This window comes from Triticum aestivum, chromosome 1D (genome assembly GCF_018294505.1).
Source record: "Triticum aestivum cultivar Chinese Spring chromosome 1D, IWGSC CS RefSeq v2.1, whole genome shotgun sequence".
Lineage (NCBI taxonomy): Eukaryota > Viridiplantae > Streptophyta > Magnoliopsida > Poales > Poaceae > Triticum > Triticum aestivum.
Window position 1 is genome coordinate 330,385,271 of NC_057796.1, and position 13,946 is coordinate 330,399,216.

Below are 13,946 nucleotides of genomic sequence, written 5' to 3' on the forward strand. Positions count from 1 at the left end.
AAGTGTGAATACATTAACGCGGAATTTAACTTCGGAGCGCCACGATAATTGTGCGCCGTGTCTGGGTCTAATACTTCCTATACGGTGGGTAACGCCACCACCAAATTCTTCTGTTTGAAGTGTTTTTCTCATGGCGTTACATTTGCTATGTCTTCGCATTTGGTTTGTCTTCAATTTCAACTTGTCTTCATGATTATCTTCACTATGTTGATTTGGTTGCATTCTGATATATACATATATTGGTGTTCTGTCCTCTACAGCATTCACTTATAGCTATATCTTCTCGTTTGAATCTTTGAACTAAGTGAATGTGATCGGACCATAACCTCTCTATGCTTCCTACCTCAAACTCTGTCTATCCAAATCATATGCATTCTGTTGAAACTGTCGAATGTCTTCACTGCGTCCTTGTCAGCAGAAGATACAGAGACAAACATTAAATCTGTTTTAAATGTTCAACTCTTATTGCCTGAAACCCGGAGAAGCCGGAACAACCATCCGACCATCCAGGCGGGTGTGGGAACATGGGACAACTCTAAATGTGTTGCATGTTTGCCACGTGTCCCTCAGATGTGAACCGCCAGGGGCACCTGCGTAATTGCGCTGTGCCGTCCCCTTTCCCTATAAATACCTGTCCAATCGCGGTCAAAATCCTTCTTCCACCTCGACAAACCCTAGCGCCACCGCTAGCTCTCGACGACGCCGGCGACGAAGCGCTTAGCTGCCGCGACCTCTCCGACGCCGTCTTCACGCCAGCCGTGGACATCGTCTTCTCCGCCGCCGCCGTAGGTGTCCTCCGTCGCCAAGTTAGGGCACGGAAGATCGAACTGCTCGGCCTCATCTTCTACTCCGTCTAGCAGTTCATTGTGTGGTAAATTAAAACCCTCTTTTTACCGTCTTTTTGATCCTATAGATTCATCCTTTCTACCAAAAGTGGTTTCTGCCTCCACAAATTTGGATCTATCCTGTCTGCATCTCATATAATGCCTAGTATATTCACTTATGCTTCACACATAGTTAGGTTCCTCACTTGTACTTATTCTTGGATTCGTACAAATCTGGAACCAACTCTCAACATATAAGTGAATGTCTTCGCGCTATGAGGTCAATGTCTTCTAAACTGATTTATCTTCAAAATCTTCTGAGAATGCATATGACCTCTTCCCCTTCCCTCGCATCTCTAGTGCTGTCACAGGTACATGTCCGTGGGAGAATACCTTGGTTCTCATAGTCTGCATTCATTTGCAGAATTCTTACAGCATCACATCAACTCTCCCGAAGCCAGTTCCTGTCTGACCAGCAGACGGAAGCCCTTGACAGTGTTGAAGCCATTAAGTCTGAACTTCATGGCAACAGAGAAGTCTGCAAGGAAGGGTGGCAGACAGCACCATGGGAACACCTCAAGAGATTTGCCTCCTGACCTCTATGAGCTATACAAGACAGATCCAGAGGAGGACTACAATCAGCGAAAAACCCGAATCCAATGGATTCGAAGATATTGGGTAGAACAATGGTACAAGTACAGGTTCGTGACCCAGGAATATGCTGAGAAGAATGCCATCAAGCGACCATGGGGAGACATTTTGTACAAAAATCTTCCACCCAGGTCCAGAGTTGAAGCCATTGAACAAGGCTTCTACCCTTGCATGGTCCGTGGACCACAGCCTGAAGATGCCAACCCATCTTCATTGCTATGGTGTCGTGACGACAATCTGTTCAAGCACGACTTCCAGTTTGCCAAGAACTCTGCCAAAGAAAACAAGAAGTCGCGGGGATTAGACTTCAATCCAGGCCCTCCTCGTGCCGATGGCACACGCGAAGCTGAACCCAATCTTGTTGGGCCCTTCTACAACCTAGAGGGTCTCATCATACATATTATGGTTCAAGGGACAACCGTGGATGAGCCTGCAGACGACGCTGATTCTGACGAAGCGCCTGCACCATCGAAGCCAAAGAAGCTGAAGAAACCTAAAGCTTCAAAGCCTTCCCCTGCACCAACAGCTTCACGAGTGAAGCCTCTGGCCACTGCTCCTCCTGCACCAAGTGTGCAGTCTGAAGATCTCTCACGCATCTCCAAGTCTGAGAAGAAGAACAAGAAGCCTATGCACACCACGGGTCCAGTTCTGACCCCTGCTGCTGTTCTGAGGAACGAGAATGACGCCATTGATCTGTCAAGTGACGACGATCTTGCTGATGACGCTCTTGAGCAGCTGATAAAGAGCAAGCAAGAGGCAGAAATCTTCAATGATTTGCCTCTCTTTGACGTGGAAGTATTGAACAACTTCATTGATGAGTGGTTTGACACCCCCAATCTCAGCTTTGACGATCTACAACTTCCCATTGGCCTAAGCGTCTCCTTTCATGGCGCCATTGCTCATGAGTTGGCTCTTGCCCAGAAAATTGTTGAGCTGAAGCACAAGATCGATTGTGAAAAGGCTCAGTTCAAGAAGCACATGGCCAAGCTCAGCGTGGCAGACGTCCAAAACTTCAAGGTCATGCTGCATGAGCTCAAGGAAGCGTTTCACAAGAAACGTGATGAAGCCAAAGGTTCTCGTGAGCGCATGAAGATTCTTGCTGCCAAGTGTGTTCAAGCTTACAATGAAGCTGAGAAGCGCAAGGCACTTGGGCGTCCTGGCATCGACCCCAAGATGGCTGCCAAGCAGAAGAAGAAGCCATCTATGGACCAAACTGAACCATCTAGGCGGGAAGAACCTCGCATTGTCTTCCCAGCCAGTATGACAGGCGTGAAGCCTAAGGTCCCCACAGTGGCTTCAGAGCTTCAGAAGACAAGGGCAGCTGAAGCCAAGGCCAGAAAGCGCAAGACCAAGAACACCACTGATGATGCTCCACCCACCAAGAAGCGCAAGACCAAGAAGAGAGATCGGGCTGCTCCCACAGAGCCCCTTGTAGTCGAGCCAATTTCTGTTGCTCGTCCTGAATCTGCACAACAAGAACGTCGAATGATAGTTCATGAGCCTGCTTCCACAGAGGCTCCTGAGGCTGAAGACATTCCAGCTGTTGACCCCACCGCAGCTGAAGACATTGGTCATCAAGACAATGTTGAAGATGATGAAGTCCTTCCTCAGATCGAGCACAACGTGGTATCATCGCCTGTTCTTACGAACAACGAACTCATCAGCATTGGTCGTCCATTGACGCAATTGCTCAGGATGACTCATGGGCTGATCACCCACAAGAATCCCCCCGTCAAGAAGAAACACCAGTTACTCCCCCAACTCAAGTCACCACTCTGGTGATTGAAGATGAAGACTTTGTGGCCCAACCAACTCCATCTTCACAAGCGTCGCCGGCGTTTCGCAGGCTTCGCAAAGGACCAAGGCCACAAGTCACTATGTCAAGTGTTCCAGAAGGAGAAGAGCGCCAATCCGTTTCACGCCAAGTCTTTCCTGAAGCCTCTCCAACTGTGAACAACCCCGAGACTGAAGCCAATATGGCTGAAGATATTCCGGCTGCATCAGCCGATGACCAAGAAGAACCAAGAGAAGAAGAAGAACGTGTTGCTACACCCCCCTACCAACCAAGTTGTTCTCGAGGAGAACATGTCTGACCCTCCAGCTACTCAAGTGGAGGTTAACAACATTGAGGCGGCCACCAACACCAACACTGAAGCCAATGACGTTGTCATGGCTGAAGCTAATGTGGCGCCTGAAGTCAATGAGGTCCCTGAAGTGATAGCACCTGAAGTCAATGCTGCACCTGATGCCAATCTGCAGCCTGAAGTCACTGCCACTGCCACTGCTCATGTACCGCCTCCCAGGCCACATACTATTGAGCAAGCATACAACTATGGTCAGCTGGTCACTGTCAGATGGCCTATTCTGGTTCCTCCTCCTGCTGCTGGTCCGCAATTTGACTATCATGTCGCGCACAGGCCACAGGTCCAGAAGCCAAAGCCAAGACTGCCCAGGTTTCCAGGTACTGCCACTTTACCAGGGTCCTTCAATGCTAATGGCTTCATTGCGCACAACACTTTCTTTGATAGCGCCAAGAACCCCTATTCCAAGCCAAGGATTTCATTAGATCGGTTCTGGAGCTATCAGAAGCGCAGTTATTATTCATGTGTTCTTTACGATCAAGGGCGCATCTTTCCTCATATGCGTCTTGACTGTGAAGCCATTGCTGGATTGCCATGCCTTTAAAAAGCCCTTGAATGCTTCCGTGATGCTGGCTTGCTAAACTTTGTGACTGATAAGGAGCATTGGAATGAAGAACTTCTGCTTCAATTCTATGCCACCCTCCACATTCGCGGCTACAACAGGGATCCGAAGACTTGGGTCCTTGAGTGGATGACCGGCAATGTCCATCATGAAGCCAAAGCTTTTGACATCATTGAGCTAACCGGCCTGCCCACTCTAGGAGAATTATATGAACCTGGTTGTCAGCTTCACCGCAATGCTTTGGAGAGTATCTTCCATAAGCCAGAGCCCAACATGAGCCAAATGCTGAGCATGATGAAGCCTCTGCCACATGACGCTGATTACCCAAAGGAGTTCTTTGTCGAAGACCTAGAGTATCTACCCCGCACTATTTATCACATCATCAGGCGAACTCTATGGCCTGTCAAAGGACATTCTTCAGCAGCAAAACTTGAAGGAGCAATGAAGACTTTGGTCTTTTATATCTTCAACGGCATCAGCTTCAATGCTCAAGACTTCTTTATCAGGCAGTTGGCTGCATCAGGCTCTGATCTCTTTGGACTGAAGTTCTACGCTCTGTGGGTCATGCGCCTCATCAAGCTACACTCAGCTGTTAACTATCAGCCCTCTGCTCGCAACCATCTGATCTTTCTGCCAGAGGTTGATATGTCAGTTGAAGCCATATACCCAGAGCCTGCCAAGGAGCCTGTTTGTGTTCACAATGCTGATCACCAAAGCTTCACGCAACCCATTGAAGGAGTCCAGGCCGTCACTCGTGTTTATCCTTTGGCTGGAAATACACGCTTACCTCACCGTGCTCAAACTGAAGCCACTGAAAGCACTATTGCTCAAAGGCCTCGGAAGCGATCTCGTGTTCTCAATGACCGAGAACTTCTCGTCGCCTTGCATCAGAAATAGGATAAGCATCACTTCTGGCTGAAGCGTCAGATGCAAAGCCTCTTGGTGGACGTCAATCGTATTGGCAATCTTGCCACCAAGAATGCCTTTGGTACTCATGAAACCTGTCGGAGGTCATGGAAGAGTTTGACATTGCTGAGTGCTGAAGCAGATCTTCAAGACGATGGCTTCACTGAACGATTCAAGTTTGACTCCACTCCTCCAAGGAATGATGTCTTGCGTCGAACTCCGTCTCTTGAAGACTCTGATTATTCCTCCTCCGTTGCAACGGTGAATGCAAGAGTGATCGATGGTCAAGATGATGCTACTTCACCTCCTCCAACTTCAGCACGTATCGACACCGCACCAAGTTCGTCTGCACCGCCAAACCCCGACGCTGACCCTGCATCCTCTCCTACTCCTTCTGGGAACGAGTAGAGGCTCTATGTCTTCAAACCTTTTTGGTCCTTACTGACAAAAGGGGGAGAAGCATATGAGTTGATAGTCTTCAAGCGGGTCCATATGGGCGGTTGTTTTATATTTTGCCTAGTGTTTACAACTCTCGCTTTTGATACATTTGGTTCTTTGAGTTGTAACACTTAAACTTGATGGTCGTCTGCTACGTTTTCTGCTATTGTGTGATGCGATGATAAATTCCGCATGTGCGAGGATAAATTCCGCACTTAGTCATTTTTGCAGACGTCTATTTTTCATTGTGCATGTCATTATCTTTGTTATATCAAATCAGGCATGATGAATTATCTTCATAAGTTGAAGAGGATCTCCACAAGTACAACCTGCCATGTGCATTTGCATTCCAAAAGCAAATTACTTATATGCACATCTTCAGGGGGAGCCTTTTGCTACTTATGAAGACAATACCTAAATCCTTTACAATTTCACATATTTTTATCCCCGTTGAAAACTTCAACCAGTTTGTCATCAATCACCAAAAAGGGGGAGATTGTAAGTGCATCTAGTGCCACCCCTAGTTGGTTTTGGAGTATTGACGACAAACCTGGTTGAGGGACTAATGTGTTTGTGAGAATTGCAGGATAACACAGGTAGTAGTCCCTCATTGAGTTGGTTTACCTACCGGAGATGACCCCTAAAAATGTATGAAGACATTGAAGACAATGGTGGTACGTGAAGATATTCACATTGAAGACTATGACAAGAGAAGGCATTGCGTGAAGACTATGGAGCGCGAAGACTTAGTTGTTTCGTTGTTTCCTTTTCTTCTTTGTTGAGTCGTAGGAACCACCGTACTGTTAAGTGGGGTCCTAGTGAACAAAGTCAGAATGACTGAAGTGATGCTCAACCAAAATCCTATGTCTTCGAGCGAAGACAATGAGAGCAAATCTTATCCAGAGCTGGATAAGTCAACTTTACTTGTAGCCCAAGCAAAGTTGCCGCGAGTGTTTGAAATCTGACAGTTGGAACACGTGTCAGTTCCTTAGTGACCCAGGGTCATTTCGGACAAATCAGGTCGGGTTGCCTAGTGGCTATAAATAGCCCACCCCCTACACCATAAATTGGTGGCTGCTCAGAGTTAGTGCACGGCTTTTGTCGTTTGAGAGCAACCCACCTCCGAAGCTTTTGAGAGAGAGAAATCCTTGCGAGGACAAAGCCCAAACACCCAGAGCCAAAGAGTGTTAGGCATCACTGAAGTCTTTCTGTCCGCGTGACCTGAAGACTTGTTACACTTGAGGACTGTGAATCCTCCAGCCGGTTAGGCGTCGCGTTCTGAGCATCCAAGAGTCATTGTGGATCGCCGGTGAACGAAGTCTGTGAAGGTTTGGAAGTCTACCTTGAAGACTTACCAGAGTGATTGCGCGAGGACTGGGTGTCCTTAGCTCAAGGGGAATAAGGTGAAGACGCGGTCTTCTGAGTTGAATCTCAGCCTCCCTAACCAGACGTACAGTTGTCACAGCAACTGGAACTGGTCCAACAAATCCTGTGTCCTCAACAAGTGACTGGTTCTATCCTCTCCCTCTCCTTACTTACAGTTCGTCTTCATGAAGTCATTGCCTATTTGCTTTACCTATTTGTCTTCACTGTGTGACTACTATCGTTGTTTGGCTTCATACCATCTTCCATCCTGATCCTTACTACCTAGCTGCTATTAGTCTTCGTGCTTTCACTCTATTGCATACTTGACTATGGGTTGCTTAGTATAGTTTACCTTCCGCTGCATATCAATAGGTTCATTTCTATTGTTTGTCTTCGAAACTCTCATGTTTTGAAGACTTTCATAAAAATCGCCTATTCACCCCCCCTCTAGTCGATAACTAGCACTTTCAGTCGCGACTGCTGAAGTCGCTGGGTCCGACTACAAAAACAAACATCTAGACACAGACATGTCTATGCCTTGCCGTTATATTTCATAAAGCATATTCCTACTTTGCGGATTACTCGCTTGTTTTCGCTGCTCCACGACTTCCATCGTGGAGGCCGCCCAAAAGTCCTTGATGGGTCTCAGATATCAGGATCACATGATCCATTCTCTAAAAAAACATTTATTCAATTTTTCTTTGAAAAGGTCCTGCTCATGTATAGGACTTGATTTTTGGGAAAGTGCATCGATGAATCCGGGTACATACGAACCCATTTTGAAAAACACATTTCTAAATGCTAAAAAAATCTGAAAAAGATTTCACGGATACGTCTTCATGTTTCATGTGCGTGCATAAATTTTCGTGAAAAAATAACTTTTTTATGGCCCGTGCAAAAAAGACAAAAAACTATGTCATAAAACGTTATTTAGAAGCACCAAAATTTGTCTTTTTTGCGGAGACAAAATGAAAATTCATTTTTCACAAAACTTTATGCCGCGCACACACATTTGCAAACATATATGCATGGAATTTTCTTTTGAATTTTTTGACATTTTAAAATGTGTTTAAAATGCATTTTTCAGAAAGTGGGTGCATTTTTCAACAACAAAAAATATGCCCATGGGTTCAGGACGTACCGACTCGTGATGTTTGTTTCCAGATTTCAAGCTTACCAACCGCAAGTTAGAACCTGTTTGGAGGACCTCCGCTCCATAACTCCACTCCCAGAGCGGGTGGGGTTACTGTTAAAAATCGTGAAGCTGCTGTTTCCCGGCTCCGCAGCTCCCGGGATTTCGCGGAGCTGCCGGAATTGTGAACAGGCTCTTAGTTTCACCAAATCGAAGATTTTACCATTTCTCTCCACACTATCCAAGCCTGGGCAGTACGTGTTAAAGCACGAGTGCCTGATTCACACTTACTGGATCCGCAACAGTAACAACAGATATAACGAAAAAACTATGCCTCATCATTTGCTGCATAACTGTATGTCGTAACCAAGGTTCTCCAGAAGAAGAGGAAAAAACTAAACTAAACTAGTTTACAAAATTAGCAAATTACATGAAAATCTAGAACAGTCATTGGTTATCTTGTCCTACACCTGCCGATTCGTCATTCCGAGATAAGAAGTTGGCATTAAATCACAAGCACTGAAAAGCAGGCTGAAGATTTCCTGAAGGAAATCCCAGTCATGTCCTCTGCTTTTTTTCTGTGATGCGGTGACCTCAGCTGGAAAGAATCCGCGACAAAATGTCTTGTGCATACTGGAGGAACATCTTGAAATCTTTTTTGTACACCCGAAAATCTTCCTTATGTTGTGTCAGCAAGATACAGGATGGTAAGATAGGACATAAGATAAAATCTTCAGGCACAAGCACCAGTCAAACTATAGCCCAGAATTTCTTCCTACAAATCAACACCTGCTCCGGCCTGTTTTCCTCATTTTCCAACGTGTGAGTGGTGACATCCCATAGGAACTTTGGTGCGAGATCACTGATTCTTGAGAGAGTGGTATTCTCATCTCTGATAATGATAAAACCCTGCATGTCCAAAATTATTGTGATGCAGAATGGATTATTGTCTATGAATTTAATTTCCATCACTATATTATCATATTTGATCTATGGTATTCGAGAAAGAGAAACATAGAAGCTCATGCTGACACAAAAATATTTCTAAGTGGCGAGAAAGGTTGCTTGCAATTTATACTGCATTAGGTACAAATCATTTCTTGCACATGGCCAATTGTTATACATTGAGAAACAGGCTGATCAGACCACATACTATCGTATTTCCCTGGAGAAATCATTTCTTGCACATGACCATTTATGATATTTCAATCAGTATTTAAGCGGCCCTGCACAAAACCGTCATAAGGCATGTTCCACACCATTTGGGGAAATTTAAAATCAAATTGAAAATTAGTCCTTAACAAATCTAGTAAAGTGATTAAATAAAAACCTGACCGATGGCATGTTCAAACATCGAAGGAGCAGTTTTCACTAGAAAAATGATGCGCTCCCTCCGTTCACTATTATAAGACGTTTTGCATATTTCAGTATTGACTACATACGGATTGAAACGAGTGAACAAACACACTAAAATGCGCCTATATATATCCGATTCAGAAAAAAGTTAGAACATCTTATAATAGTGAACGGAGGGATTACTTTAAGAAAATAGATCCAATGACAAGAGAAGACATTTCCATTCTATTTATCTGTGAAAATACAACAAATAGATATACCTAAAATATTAGATATTTAAAGCAACAAGACTGTGCTTAGGCACTCTATTGTGAGATGAACATGAATCACTCTTTCAATGAACATGAATCACTCTTTCAAAAATTAAAACCGTTGGTAGAAGGAAGAAGAAAAATACTGTTCTTACAAACATTGGCAACCTAGATATGATATGCAATGTGTAAATACATATTTGAATCAAGGCCACATATTTCGAGTCTAACTTTGACCGTCGATTTGGCCCTTAAAACATATGTTATATACCTATATGTACTAAAAAATATACCATTTGAAACTTTTTTCAAATATGAATCCAATTATATACTTTTTGTGGCATATAACTCATATTTTGTTGGTCAAAACAACGGTCAAAGATAGACACAAAATACAAGGTAGTTGTGTATATAAAAAGGAGGGAGTATATATCAATATTACCTGTGGACGAATGATGCGATCTATTTCTAGCATGATATCTTCCAATAAGCAACCTCCTACATGACCTTGATAGTGTGAAAAGAGGTGGAAAGCATGCAGCAAATCATATGACCTAGGATATGTTGAGAATGGCTGACACCTGCAGCATAATGGTTTTTGTTTCGTCATAACAAGGGAAATAGAGGTTTATATGTTCAGAAGAAATACTAACCAGTCATGGTAGGAACCAATTAACCCCCGGTCATAGATAACAGGCAGTGTGTTGATGGTTGTATAGGGTACTATATTCATAATCCAGACAGGATCAGTGCTTAGTGCCATAGCAAATCCACCATAATTAGCATTCATGTCCATGATATTCCGTATGCTAGTCTTTTCAACACCAAGAAATGACCAGTACTTGCGAACCTGGTCCCGCCAGAACTGGTTATTATTGTCAAACTTCTCTGGAGTAACTCCTAGAAAACATATTCCAGAAAATAGTTTATACTTATACATATGTGCTACATGATCGAGCCAAAGATCAAACTAGATTTACCTAAAAAAATATTAGTACAATTTAAATCACAGATGGTATATCTGCAATTTACAGAAATATTTGTGTGCTTCAAGAAGTAACATGTCATATTTGTGAAGTGCCACACCCAAACTGTTTTCCTATTACTCAAAATTATTGTCTTGCTCAATTAAAGCCTTATGTGAGCAGTAATATCAACATTTCAATAGTAAGGTCAAGGAATGTCAAATAGGACTCTGCCACAAGAATGACTTCCAGGGTTGACAGGCCATTAGGCAGAAAAGATAACTCTTCTCGAGGCCCCCACCGGTGTCTCCGGACTTCCTAACGTCGTTGTGAACCGCCACATCCCAACCTGGGAAATTCTTAACCCAATTCCCTTCCGGGGTCTAAGTGCTGGGGTTACCCTTCCCTTAGGATTGGCTTGCTAACACTAAGGAAAGGTTGATGTTCAGTGCTCCAAAAATGGTCAGCTCTTTAAAAACCTTAATATTTGAAGGGACAAAAAAAAAGCTTTAAACAACAGGCCTACACTCAGAAAAACTCCAGTAAGCCGCTGACAGTCAGCTAGTTGCAGGTACCACAGCCAATAAGCATACTCGCTTTTTTTCCGATTTTCAAACATATGTTAAACATAGAGGAATAAGTTTCACTTCAAAATTTTGAGCTCCAGAATGGAACATGGCCCAAACATGCAGAACCAAAACTAGCTCGTTCTTTCTCTTTTGTAGGCAATGGAAATGGACTGACCTATTATTTCCAAACTCCTCGAATAAAATAACAGGCGTTCAGGTCTGGAAGGTAGTTTCTGAATTTTTGGTTGGTCCGTGTTCAACCGAACACAGTTCATTAATGGAGATTGCCATGAAGAAGTGTCACTGGGGTCACAGATATTCAGGATCCCCGTATCAGAATTTTTCTGTCGGCAAGATTCATCTTCAGGTTTGATCCATATAGCAGTCTGAACATGCTTAGCAATAAGCTTCCAACACATTGCTGATGTGATATTAATTAGCCTCTCCCAAATAATAGGGAAATCTTTATCTTTTCTATAAGCTGGTGGAGCAGAATATACAAAATATCCATTAGGTCGCAAAAGACGATCGACCTCTTTGAGCAATATTCCATCTGCAAAAAAGGAAAGAGCTACTGGTTGAATGGTGCGTTTCTAAAGTAGAATTCATAAACAAAGGATCATCATCAGAAGGAACTTTTAGTAGAACAAAAATATCAATGATGAAAGAGGACACATTTTTATGCGAACCAACTTACTTTTAAGGGCTTGTTACAATAAACTGAAAACAGAATATAACTAACAAGATCCCACATAAAAACACTGCCACATCTTAAATTTTGAAATGTGCTCAGCAGCTTAGCATAAACACTAACAGTATGTGAATCTTACCATTTTCATGCCAGTCAACACGACATCGGGAGCAATGAACCATTTCAAATGAATTTCCAGGATACGGTAATTGCTTTGTGGCCAACACAGAGATCATTGCACCAATCCCACGCTCTAAAGCAAACTGGATTTGATTCTCATGGCCATCTTTTGGTGCGAATGACATAGTATGAATATCTAGGGGAAGAAGATAAGCAGAGAAGCTGGCAACACCGCATCCAACATCCAAAACTTGAACAACTCCTGCGGAGCGGAGATCACCAGTACTATTGGTTGTCATATTTCCTAGCCTGCATTGATCCATTTACAGAAATTATCTCACCGCAAGATCTTTTGTACGAGATACAAGAGGGCAGCAACATGAGACTGCTATTATTTGGTGTTTATGCTTCAAGTAGGATGTTTGCTAAAGGGGAGCAATATCAGATCAAAGTTGACAATGCTCAGAATTTTGCTACTAGGCGTCACATCCAAATATTGATATACAAGATATACAAGGATCAGACCATTATACAGCCTAAATATTAAACTACACACCAGGAAATTAGGCAAGCAATCCAAGGTTACCTCTCTATGTATTCTGATGCACCACGCTTGAAGTGAGTGCCACCACCCGGAAACCACCAAAGCCTACCATTCTCATGCACCCAATTCTGTCCTCCTTTTACCTCAGAAAGGTGTGAATGGTTCACATTACTACGCCATACATAGTCCCGACTTGTTGGCCATCTTATCGGTATCTTGTAGTCATTTGGTGGGGGCACCAAACAGAACAAGCTGTCCTCTCGTGGAGGGCATTTAGCTTCAAGATCCTCATGTCTAGATCTATCCAGGTTCCTTAAGCTTCTTATATAGGCGGCATCATGACAGGGAATATGCTCGTTGTATTCCAAAGGGCACACATCAAGTCCATAATCAGGAACTGAGATTGACGCCGTTCGGTAACTAACACCAACTTTGTTCGTGAACTCTGAAGCATCTGCAAGTGGAAATCAAACAGGTTTAACCTCTTTGGCATGGAAACGTTCTCATGGTACACTAGGAGTTCAGGATAGATGCGCGATATGGCACATTTCTGGCGTAAGCTGCAACTCAGAGAAAGAGAAAAACAAATCTAGAACCAGGGCAAACTGTCAAGACCAAACTGACAGTATAACTTTGCGTATGAACTGAAACAAACTATGTCAAGGCCCAGTAGATTTACATCTTGTCGGAGACAAGTGCAGCAATTTCGGAGAGTGAATTTCTCAAGCATTACGCCTCTAGTGACAACGTAGGAGCATCTGAGATAACCTGAATAGGAAGCTTAAAGCCGCGGCAGGTATTGGACAGAACTGAACAAATAATTGCGATCCAGCGGCGGATCGACAGGGGAGGCGTGCACTGAGGCCCGGGAGCGGAGAGTAGATAGGTACCTTGGGGATTGGGGGAACCGGGCGACCGGGAGACGGAAGGGGGCAATATGAGCGCGGGGGAGGCGGAGGACTGGAAGAGGGTGCCGGCGTAGAAGGAGGCGGCGACGAGGGCGACGCCCAGCAGGAGCAGCTGCACCGACCGCGGCTCCGCCGACGCCGGCGAACACCACCGCCCCATTATGCTGCTCTCACTCTTACTTCCCCTTCCTCAGCGTCAAGACGATTCCTGCTTGGAGGAGATGGGGAGTTGGGGACTGAGTTCATTCCCCCTTCCTCTATTTCTTTTTCCATTAAAAATACTTCCTCCCATATAAAATACTTTGAACCTTAGGTTTCACTAGGATAAATCTTTGACTATCACTTACTCCATTAGTGTATCTACTTTATGTGGCATAAAATTAATTTCATCATCGTACTACCTATAAATAAACTAATATAAGACGTTTTAGTTTTAGTTTACAGAGGAAATACTTATTTGTTGTTTATACTCTTATATTCCAGATCAATCTCCCCTTCGGCTCGAACGCTGGGATTATTGTCC

The 13,946-nt window shown here is 43.9% G+C and overlaps 1 protein-coding gene across 1 annotated transcript; it reads right to left on the bottom strand.

Moving 5' to 3' along the window:
- Positions 1-8,336: 8,336 nt before the first annotated feature.
- Positions 8,337-13,693, bottom strand: LOC123181833 (probable methyltransferase PMT7). The gene is made up of 7 exons (XM_044594225.1): positions 13,406-13,693; positions 12,558-12,969; positions 11,991-12,280; positions 11,336-11,713; positions 10,280-10,526; positions 10,069-10,207; positions 8,337-8,928 (listed from the first exon to the last, which is right to left on the bottom strand). The coding sequence occupies exons 1-7, from the start codon at positions 13,581-13,583 to the stop codon at positions 8,770-8,772; spliced, it is 1,803 nt and encodes a 600-aa protein (XP_044450160.1). The 5' UTR covers positions 13,584-13,693; the 3' UTR covers positions 8,337-8,769.
- Between the last annotated feature and the right edge of the window lie 253 nt (positions 13,694-13,946).

Excerpts from the sequence above, each read along its gene's own strand:
- LOC123181833 (XM_044594225.1), bottom strand. The coding sequence starts at position 13,583 with ATGGGGCGGTGGTGTTCGCCGGCGTCGGCGGAGCCGCGGTCGGTGCAG. Across the intron at positions 12,281-12,557 it reads GCATCAGAATACATAGAGAG|GCTAGGAAATATGACAACCA; the intron begins GTAACCTTGGAT and ends GGATCAATGCAG. Across the intron at positions 8,929-10,068 it reads ATCGCATCATTCGTCCACAG|GGTTTTATCATTATCAGAGA; the intron begins GTAATATTGATA and ends TTGGACATGCAG.